Source organism: Centrocercus urophasianus, unplaced genomic scaffold (assembly GCF_019232065.1).
Source record: "Centrocercus urophasianus isolate 14NV4802_14NV808 unplaced genomic scaffold, USGS_Curo_1.0 seq_14, whole genome shotgun sequence".
NCBI lineage: Eukaryota > Metazoa > Chordata > Aves > Galliformes > Phasianidae > Centrocercus > Centrocercus urophasianus.
The window spans coordinates 6,870,801-6,882,475 of NW_024884586.1; the positions used below are offsets into that span (position 1 = coordinate 6,870,801).

Below are 11,675 nucleotides of genomic sequence, written 5' to 3' on the forward strand. Positions count from 1 at the left end.
CAATTGAAAGCATCAACTAAGTTTCAGTGTAGGGAGGAAGAAAAACTAAAATTCCATTAAGTCAGAACCAAAAAAAAAAAAAAAAAAAAAAAAAAAGTCTTTAAAATACTTAGGACATGTATTTATGATATTTTTGCTCCTAAATTCACAAAGAGAGGAGAAGCAGTAATTAGAACCCCTAGAAATGCATAAAATACACATACAACACATCCACTGTAGATATACAGGCACCTCACTGAGAAACACTGAAGATATGTCATGTTTGTAGAGTGAGCCTGTGTGGTTTCCCTCTCAGATCCAAATCTACCTGATGGAAGTCTCATCTTTCCCTCCCTCTTAAATCCTTACAAAATATAGAAGTCACCACAGAGAAATTTCTCTTGGAGGACAAAAAAAAACCACAATCTTGTTACTATCTTACCTATGGGCTAACGAAAAGCCTGAAAGAAACTCAAGACAGTCACATGCTATCATGAAACAAAAGCACGCTACTTATAAGACAATCTACTCTACGAGGCTCAAAGGCTGGGACAAGGAATATCTTTCTTAGTGGTTCTCAATGGCACAGCCACCACCTGTCACTTGAGAACCAGATCACTCAACTCTGTTAAGATCCTAACAGGTTGACATCTCCTTGCATTCTTAAACTAGGAAGTTCTTGCAATAAAACCCTTCATCCCCAAGATACGAGAGAATTTATCTCATAGCATGCCCAGGTTCAAGTCTCACTACAGAGCAGTAACAGAAAAGGGGTGAGGAGGAAGAGAGAGGGGGAGGGAGGGAGCAATCTGCAAAATAACAGGAGTATAGCAAATGATTTCAGGCAACTCTGTCCAAGATCCAGGCCTCTGAGATTTGCTGTCGAGGATAACAAGCCTGACTATTGTGAGAAAGCTGAGAAAAACAAAACCACAGTAACAACAAGAACCACTGCAGTAAAAAACAGTAGAAAGTAGTTAGTTCAGATCCACTTCCTGCATGCTACCAGGTAGAGGTTAGTTCTATCATACCAGATGCTTTCTAAATTTCTCTGTAGAGGGATATAAAGTGTACAAATCCACTTTCCAAAAGACATCTAAAGCACACAAGATATTTGCTTCAGCAACAAGGTTGTCACTGCTTATGATTAAGATGCCAGAAGAGTACAGAAAGGAGACAACTCCTTTGAAACCCTGACAAAACGATCAGTTCTCCTTGCCATGTGAGAAGAGTCACCCACACACAATCTGGTAGATCTCTATCAGCTGCTAGCTGTTAAATCAGCCCGTAAATTCAGACATGGTGTATTCAAATACTGATCTATGACACATATAACATCCCAAGGAATTTTGCTTGTTTCAATAGTGAGACAGAACAAGCTAGATGGGAAAGAACCACATCTTGTTACTATAGTAACAACAGAAGTCTTAAAAGTTGACTCCATCTGATTCAAGTGTATAGCAAGGATCAGTAGTGGAAAGAAATATATGCAGAACGTACTCTCACGTGCCCTAAAATCCCAGTGCCAAAGACATCTGGCTGTTGCACGGAGCATAAAGATGTCATCAGTAGCAAAGGCATGTTTAATAAGTCCATTCTCAAAAAACTCAAAGGGGTTTTTGGATTGAACTGGGCTGAGAGGTGTAAAGGTGCTTCAGAGGAAGAGCCAGAACAGCTGTAGACAAAGAGCATCAATCTGCCACATCACACACATGTGCCTAATATGAGTGAACTCAAGTACCTCAAGGTACAGAAATTGTGGACTCCCACTATTAGGACATACCCTTTCAAGTACTAACACACACTCCTGGACACCTGTCCCACAGCAAGACCAACTATGCTTGGTATATCCCAAGAAATACTTGTCCGACCTGAGCTTCCAGCCTGCCAGAAAAGATATTCAACAGCTTTCCCAGACAATGTAATGAATTGCTGCACTATCCTTGCCATTGCCATGAGACAGTTGTTCCTTAAAGGAAAAATCCAAATTATGCTATAAAGACCACTGTATGCCTTACCTGTTTAATTTATTGAAGATCAAACCACCTATCCTGCATTCTCCTAGTGGTTTTCTTTACAGTAAGCTATGACACCACGTTTTCTATCTCTTACTCTCCCTGGAGATTTTTTTCAGTCGGTCCACACATTTGTGGAAGTACATACCCTCAGCTTCTGTTTCCTATTCACATAGTGCCAATTTCATCAGCAAATTATTGGCGTAAGTAAACAAGTATCAAGAATCCGATAGAAGATACATATATGTATGTATGTATGAATAATATTTACATATAGGACAACTTCCCATTTTTTTTCTTTACTCTCCACTCGTAATTGCTACAGTGGTTATGCTCTTTTCACAGTACCTGACCTTTTTTCCCCTCAGTCTGCTCACTTTCTCAGTCTTCATCTCTACAATGAGAGCTGGCAAATGTTTCATACTGAAGCCAAAAAAAATAAAACAGACTGCCACAAAAGTCATCAAGATAATCACAATATTTGGCAGTGCAACAAGCAATTGACAAGCCCAAGAAGGGCTAAAATTAAGACAAATACAGCAACAGTCTTGCATTTATAAAATCTAAAGGCCTTGTTTTCACCCTCGTGATTCCTGTAGCACTCTCCTCATTCTTACTCTTCAAACACAGTAATCCAAATAAGATCATGCCATAACAGCAAACAAAGCTACAGAGAGCTCTCTTGAACGAACAGAACTATGAAGGCGTACAAGGAACATGACTGCTCACATATCTCTACCTACCAAATGTTATATACACAGCCAAAATGGGGAGCTTGGCCTGTTTAGCAGTAGGATGTTGGATGATCTGTTGACAGAGGAAACACTGAGTGAAGAGGTTTATTTTATTTTCTGTGAAGTGTTGAGATAATGCATTATCAAAATTTTCTGGTTCACTGATAAGATAACAGCACATAATCACATTAAGTTTACTCACGCTATGGATAAAGCAATGCACTTTTATTTATTTGCTCGTTATCTGGTTTGACCACATTTCACCACTTGGAAGACCACTGTCTTCCAAGACAGTGAAGCATGCATAAATAACAAAGTAGTAAATAACAAACAAAATGGATAATCTGACAACCAAATCTACATAAGAAGGGGGCTAGTAAGAAATGAAGGACCACATGCCTATGCTTATAAATGATGGATAAAGCTTTTATTTCACAGAATGAAAACAACACTGATTCTTAATAGGATCAGCATAGGATGTTTTCTTTTATTTTAAAGCCATACCACAGAAGATCTTTCCTTTTGTCTCCTTCTTCTCCCTCTTCCTTGCCTTTCACAGACAGTTGGTCAGAAGCACTCGGAGAACATAAGGATGAGCAGCAGTTATTTCCTGCAGCTGTTCCCCTTTGCTCTACTTCTCAACATCCTTACAACTAACAAGGCGCCTTTACTTCAGCTGTTAGTTGGATGTGGCGAAAGAGAAGGGTCCAGCCCAATTGGTTCAGCTAGGAGAGGAATAGCTATTGCAGGAATTAACACTCCTGGAAGGCAATTCTTTACTTCACAGAAGGAGATATGTTCACCACAAGCTGCAAACTTGGTACCAGGGACGAGGAAAGCTGTGGTCATTGCCTCCAGCAGCATGCCTCTGCTGTTCAATTTCATGTATGGAGAAAAACTACAGAAAAGTCACCTGATGGAAACTTCCCATTATGACTCACATTCTGTTCCCAGACAATGAACCAATTTTGTCTTCCTATCCATTAAAAAAAAAAATCTGTTGCATTAATGTCACAAGAAAAAATACTGTTAAAAATTTGAAAAAATGCAGATGTATTCCCAAGACTTGAGGGAGTGCATCTGCAGAAGGGATTACTGAATTCCAAGCACTGGAGTTCACTGATGCCCAACCTTACTAAGAACTACGTATACCTCATTTGAACAAACTCAAATCAAGTTATATAACAAAGCATTTACTTTTTAAATAACCCCAGCAAAAAAAAGATAAACCAGAAAATAAGGTTTTACTCCTACCTATGAAATACCTTTCAGTTTTCTATTACAAATATGACCAAATGTTATTGTCAAATGACATCTGAGTTCATTGGCACTAGTGAGATTTATATTCCCATTGAAAACACCAATACGAAATTCAGAGGTCAGGACCAATATTTGCAGAAGAAAAGAAATGCAGAAACCCTGTACCAGGTTTATTTTGGCTTCGGTTAACATTTTCATAAAACACTAAAAACATCATATTGGCTGTGAAGAACATATAAAAAAAGTAATAAAACTTACACCAGGCAGATTGCTAAGAGTATCTCGAGGCCATCCAGTAATTTGTAGTATAATTTCCTATATTCAGTAGCTTATAGCTTTCAAATGAACAAATGTCCATGGCTGTAGGTTATGGTGGTTATGGTATTCCTCGCATTCAGTCCCTGCATACAGAGACAACAACAAACAAGCAAGCACTGGAAGGTTTCGGACAATACATTAACTTACATCACAGGCAGATCTGATGCTGGGGCAGTTCAGAAGTAACGTTTGCTTTTATCATGCTGGTTGTCCGAAGCTTTGAGAAAGCTTTACCTTACCCTGCCTACTTTTTCAAACTGTGAATTTTCCAGATTCTAAGTTTTCTTTTGAAAACTGTGGGTGCTAAGGGAAGAAACTCCTGTTTAAGAAACAAGCAGTCTCTGTTATGACACGTGGGGCTGATAGGTGCTAAAAATACAGTTGTTACTACCGTAGTAGAAGCTTGCAAACATGCGCTCTCCTATTACAGATATTATAATGGATCTCACAGGACCTTATGCTGATGAAGCATGACTGCATGAAAAGAACCAGTACATTACAGAAAAACCTCACCAGACATCCTTCTTCCCAGCCTCTAGCTCAAATAAGTGTATCCATTAGGCTTATTTGCAACTGGCAACTTTCCAATTTATTTGAAACTGGTGTTGGACCTCTTGATGGCAGAAGAAAACACCTTGCCCCCAACAAGAAAGTAGTTTACAACTGAAACTGAATGAGCAAGCGCTCACAGCTTTTGTGTTCAGCCACCAGAGCACATTCAACAATCTATTAACACACAAAATTAATGAGGTACTGCAAAGTTTACAGTCAGCAAAACACTGTGCCTCTGCATAGCCCCCAACAGCATATGTTGGCACTGCTGTTTGTAATACATCCGCTCAGGCACTTGGAGCTCAGCCTAATTAGCTCACTGCAATTGAATCCCAACTTCAGCTTTGATTCAATTGCGATGAAGGTTTTGAAAAAGGCCTATCTAGACAGCCTTACATGTTTGTTTTTTTTTTCTTTTTCCTGGAACTAGAAGAGCTAGGGCACAGAAGTGTGCCAGAATTGCCCAGCCAACCATTTGACAGATATAGAAATGTGAATACTGCACTTACTTGTTTTCTTAAGATCATTCATGTGCAACTTTTAAAGCTAGAATAATTATTCTCCAAGAGGAAAGCAAACACAAGAGAAGAACTTGGAGTGTTAAATTGGAAAGATGATTGGAAAAGAGAGGAGGAAGCCTACCTGCAGGAAAGCCTGACCAAATTGATAACATTTATCATCTCTTGCACAGATTCCACAGAGTTGCTCATCCATCACACACAACTTGGTCTTCACTGAGCGTTAGCGTTCTGAAGTTTACAGCCTTCTGCTCCCATCAGCTACTCAAAAGCTTGAACATCATCAGTAAAATAGCAAAGGCTCTTTTGTCCCCACAGAGTTCCCCTGCCTCATGCAGTTCCAAGCTCCGAGCTTCTGTCAAGTCACAGGTTGGGAAATACAGCACAACAAAAGAGAGAAAAGCTGTATGCTGGCCAACACAAATACTATCTCTATTGCACAAGTCCAAAGAAGCATCTTCATGCAAAATTGTAGCAAAAGAGCTGTATCGCATCATGCAGCAGCGGGGAAGGAAGGAGGAGAAAAACAGCTAAGTTCCTTCTGCACAATACCTGGGCTGAACAAAAATAATTAATGTTATAGCTGTCACTTGGTTCACACAGCATGAAATTATCGTGCTCTGTTCATCTAATAAGATTTAAAATACTATCGAATAAACTTTTCGTCTTCCTTGAAAATATGTGCTGTACATGACTGGACACTTTTGGTAGGATACCAAGTCAAATTCTGGTGTTAATTACACACTTTTTCTGGACTACTTCTCCAGTATCACTGAGGGTACCCAACGTGCGAAGAAACTGATTTCAAAGCCCTGTATCAGAAATCTAGCCAAGACTCAAAAACATCAGTATCTGAATGATTGGCAACAGAGCAAATCCTGCAATGGCAACTCCTAACCATGAGCATGCTGTCTTACACATTCAGCCAGCTTTGGTAATGGTCCAGGCAAAAGCTCATCTCCTCTCTGGGAATAGAGAAAGATTTCTTTCCGATTCCTTTTATTTCACACAAAAGGTTGCAAAAAGTTGCCCACTTTGCTGTGAACAAATCACTCGATTTTGTAATAAGGCAGGAGGAAGCTGCATTTGTCACCTTGTTTCCACTTCATTTTGTTCAGACACACTCCATGAGCAGGAGATCTTGAAGATCTACAAAACCCTATTTTCCAAATAGTCCCCACCATGAGCTATGGGTTTCACCAATGCTCAGCAAGTGCCAGTGAATATCAGTGGGTGCAACTTTTTCCACGTGGAGAAATTCAATGACACCACTTTGTTTCATCCACACTTCCGTGTCAGACACTATTTTGCCAGACTGCCTCTCTGCTCCCATCGGTCACACATCAACAAAATGTATGAATATTGGCCATACCATACCAAATGTATGAATACTGCCATACCATCAACATCCATCTGCCTCGGATGTCATGGGCCAACATAATAAAATAGGAGGCGTTACTTTTGGAGCAGCCCACATAGCTGCCTGTTTTCCTCATCTTTGAATTCACACTTCTAAGTTGCCATCTGCCTTTATAGACAGGTCTCCCAGATCCCAGCCACCAGCCAGCCCAAGCTTATGTAAACACCTCAGGATTCAAAGAAAATTCAATCACAATCACGGCTGATTAAACCGAACATATACAAAAGCAAAGTAAATTGAAATGGGTACATAAATCAATGCAAAGATAAGATAGAGGACTTATCTTGCATGGCAACATAAGAGAGTTGCAATACATGAACAGACCAATGATCCATCTACTCGTGAGTTTTTTTCACTGATAATGGCCAACACTTCAAAGAGCACAGGAAGTCGACACACAGTACATGTAGCCAGAAGTTATTTGCCATACAGAAGACGAAAGAAAACACCAGAAAGCTCATAACTTAAGTTTCTTCAAACACATTAAGACATGTGATTTAGAACTATTTACAGAAGGTGAAAAGAAACCTATCCCTCTTGGAAATCTAGGACTCGTTCTTTACGGTCATTTCCAACACAGAAACAGAGCCTCGGGATTTCAACGAGTCACTATAAAGACAGAAATTAAGATTCTTTTGCCCCATCACCTCTTCATACAGCCTCAAAACATGACTGGCTAATACTGTAGGACATTTCACCACTCAAAGCCAGTATCTCAAGGCACACAGCTAAGATAAGTGTGATAAGATGCCCTAGCTCCAGAGGTCAACGAGAACAGTGGCACCCACTCATTCCTTCACCTGTGACCAAACCTCACCACGGGTTTGGTGGCTCCAGAAGGACATTTACATATAACCATGCCACAGGGCAAGCTCTGACTCCGATGTACAAAATCCAAGTTCCTAAGCAACCATCAGTTGTGTTTGCAGAAACTATGCATGTAAATTTCCAGCTCTTTATTTGCACAGGTAGAATTCAGCGTACATATACTATACACTTTGTGTATTTAAATGAAATTCAATGCAACATTGCTGATGTATCATTTCTGCTAGTATTTCAGTCAGGCCATTTATAGTGGCAAATTAATAGCCCTTTCTCCATTCCTTCTCCCCATAGAAACTATTGCTACAGCTTATAGAAATCGAGTATAAATTAGGTACAACAATCCATTTATTATTCTGCTCGCTCAGGAGTAAATAAAACAACTCAGAAGAGACTTTTGCAGAGCTCAATAGATTTAATCAGTGACTTTGATATCTCATTATCCTGGGAAATCAAAAACGTTACCAAGAGAGAAGAACACGCATTTCACCTCTTGGAGAAGAGGTTTTCATATATTGTCAATCTGTGTGATAGTCAGGAGATGTAGCTTTTCTTGCTTAATAAACAGGCTTTAAACAGCCAGAAGAAGATACTTTGATTATTCTATAGATATCCTTTACGCATAGAATCCTTTCAGTATATAACCAAGAACATAGCTACATACTTTACATGGTGCAGATGAGTGCAATAGAGAGAAAATACAGACCACCGTACTCCTATCTTCAGGCAACATCTTGGCCAGAAACCTACCCAGTTTTGGTCTTTATTCACTAGTTTAACATTACTCTGTAACACTGGTCCTGTTCTGCCTTCTTATCCCCTGAACCTTTAAGAGAAACTGAGACCTCTCATGCAATTGAAATCCCCCAGAACAAAGCAGGAGGCAGCCAGCAGAGGGAATGACAAAGAGGGTCTAGGTAAGTGACATCGGTATCTTGAGCTGATTTTGGCAAGGGACTTCTGCACACAAAATTCTAACAAACCAATGCAGAAATCAGGTCCCACATCTCCTCCAGAACAGCTTCCCCGAATCAGATCAACTGTCTGCCTTTCTCGTTAATTTTAATCCCAAGCTCATGCACCGCAGGAATTAAGCAACCTATACTCAACATCTTGCTGGCAGCAGCAGTACTCAAAGAGAGCACTCTTTGGTCCAGCAGAAAGTAAGAGTTGGAGGGGTATGGACCAAAGACCAGAAACCTGAAACATTATCACAGGTACAGAGTGTGCAGGCTTATCTGCCACAGAAATTAGGTGTTGGGATGGTTCAGGCTGGTACAAACTCAATTTCCTCTGCTGGGGGAAATCTGAGTGGAGCTGCCTGAAAACATACAGACCACACTTACAGACTGCCTTGCAAGAAACACATCAGGACAGGAGTACACCCTGTCCCTTTAAAGCCCTAAGACAAGGAACTTGTGCAATGCTTAGTTAAAAAACTCGAGAATATTTGCTATTGCTGTCATTCACCATTGCATCAAAAACAGTTCTACTGGAAAGAGGGAAGCACAGGAGTAATGCTCATAGCACGAATAGGAGTGTACTGAAGGAGAGGTGGGCAATGGGCTTGCTGTGCATATCCTAATATCCTGACACAGGATTAATCTGCACTGTTAATATTTGTGAGAACAGTTACAATTCAGGCTAGATTCCTACAGAAATAAATAGATCTAATAGACTTCTCCAGGGTTTTTTTTCCTAAGATCAGCATTAAGATTTAAAAATTAGGTGAGATACTCAACGTGATTTACTGCCTGCACTTTTTACACACCAGAAAAGTGTCAATACTATGACAGAAGGCTGCTTCAGTCTCCTTTTAGGGATTTTCCTGTTCCTCAAAGCGTTGTATATTGTTCACAATTTGACACTTCATAATTACAGCCGTTAGCTGTTTTGTCATCTAATGGCATTACGATCATCTGAAACAGAGCAGGACCCACAATTATCTCAGCAGCTGTATACAGCCAACTCCCACTGAAATACGCTCTGATTACAGCTGCTTCCTCTCCGCTAAAACAAAGTTGGTACCATTTACCTCACTCCAGAATCCCAAAATGTGGAAAACTGGCATGCAAGCCTCAATTTGCTTAGAAACAAAAGTTACTGTAGAATTTGAGATCTGAATACTTTAAGATCACAGTAAGTAAATTTCAACAGAAGTCTTCATCTTCAGGCTTGAAAAATGCTATCACCTCTAGTTCTTGAAATAAGCACATATGTACGTAGCGCATATAGGCGTGCACATGTATGCAATCAGAGTCATCATTAGGGTCGGAAAAGACTACCAAGACCATCTAATCCATCCATCCACCCATCAATACAGAGACACGAACAGGTCTCCCGCCTCAGCCTGACCTTGTTCCCTACTTTTAAGACCTCTCGAGGGCCACGCAAACCTCCCACGATTATAAAGCACTGATCTCTCAAGGATTCGCTTGCAGAGATCCCCCCAGCAACCGGCAGGAGACGGGTGAGGGTGGGCACAGACCTCTGGTGGCTACACTCAACGTTTCTAACTCGCTCTCAGCTCTAACATCCTCCCAGAATCATCCTCCTTCCTGACTGAAAATAGCAGCGGTGGCACTCGGACCAGAGAGAATTAAAAGTCGGTCCAAACTAGAAAAAGCGATGGAAATTAATTTTACAACGGCAGAGCGTCCCCTCCGCTCAGCCGCGCTGCTCTCCTTGCAGGAGTACCGTAGCGTCACACACCCACAGCGCGACGGCACTGCGCTGAGCCGGGCAGCAGCCGGGAGGGGACGCCGCTCCCTCAGGGCCAGCCCCGGGCCCCAGACGCAGGTGGGTCGGGCGAGGGGCGGTTACTCACACGGTGAAGTGGTACACGAAGCACTTCCAACCCGTCGGCCGCTCCAAGAAGTTGTACACCCGGCCCTGGATGTTGCTGCGACTCAGCAGCGGTTTGCGGAGGCTATAGATGGAGACGCGGGGGTCCAGGTTGACCGGGGGCCGCGAGCTTTCCGCGCCCACCACCACCACATCGCTCTTCACGTGTGGCGGCCTTTCCCGCGTCGCTCCGGGACCGCTGCCTGCCGGCGGCCGCCCGCCCTGCCCCTCGGGGATCGGGGTGTAGTGGGCGTTCGGGACGCTCTCGGCCAGCTCCAGCGAGGGGGGCTTCTTGCCGGGCGTCATACTGCCCTTCCTAGGCAGGGAAAGCCGGCCCAGGCTCCGGCTCTTGTGTTCGCCCGGGGGAGAGCTGGAGGACATGGCTGAGGCGGAGGCGTCGGGGCTGCGCTGCCGCACGGTGCCGCCGGCTAGAGCCGGGTGTCCTCCCGCCGCTGCTGGCCCGGCCCCTCGGGGGCGGCTCCCGGCCAGGAAAGGTGAGGGGGAAGCCGAGACGGGGCGGATCGGAGCGTGGCCGTGCCCTGCCCGCAACCCTGGGGCCGCCCGCCCGGAGGCGCTGCTCCCCACACCTGTACGCACACCTGCAGCCAGCAGCGCGCACGCGACCTCTTCTGTGGACGTCCTCTTCTATAGACAGCCGGGGTGCAGCTACCAGCACCCCCCACCCAGCAGCTTTTCCTGTCTTCCTGTTCCTGCTGGCTCCCGTGGGGACAAAGTGCTCCAGAAAAGGTTTTGCAGGGCTGCGGTCTGTCAGTGGCACGACCCCTGGGATGAGCCATCGTCTTCGAATTTGAAATGCCAGAGCCTTCAGGGCTCCTTTGCTCAGATGTTAAGCAGTGGGGAGGAGAGCTCCGAACCAGCCTGAGTTCTGCCACGGTGCTGCTTTTAATAGGAGTAAAAAGAACAGGCTTGATATGGGTTTATATGTTTGACCCTGGCACAAGTTGCCCTGAGAGGTGGCGGATGCCCCATCCCTGGAAATGTTCAGGGTGAGGCTAGACGGAGCTCTGAGCACCCGATTTAGTGTCCCTGTTTACTGCAGGGGAGCTGGACTAGATGGCTTTTAAGGGTCCCTTCCAGCTCAAACAATTCTGTGAATAAGGGTTTGGCCATCAGGCTTGCAGTCTTAGATCCTACAGTAATAGAGGGGAGCAAATAGCTGAGTAATTGGCAGGCTGCAGAACAATAAGCATAG

General features: G+C 43.2%; 1 protein-coding gene across 1 annotated transcript in view; it reads right to left on the reverse strand.

Moving 5' to 3' along the window:
* Nucleotides 1–11,259, reverse strand: part of KCNQ1 (potassium voltage-gated channel subfamily Q member 1) — a 330,046-nt gene extending 318,787 nt beyond the window's left edge. Inside the window, exons 1-2 of the mRNA XM_042815059.1 lie at nucleotides 11,133–11,259; nucleotides 10,446–11,061 (exon numbers count right to left, since the gene is read on the reverse strand). Of these exons, the coding sequence (XP_042670993.1) occupies nucleotides 10,446–11,061; nucleotides 11,133–11,259 (743 nt within the window). The remainder of the gene's footprint in view (nucleotides 1–10,445; nucleotides 11,062–11,132) is intronic.
* Between the last annotated feature and the right edge of the window lie 416 nt (nucleotides 11,260–11,675).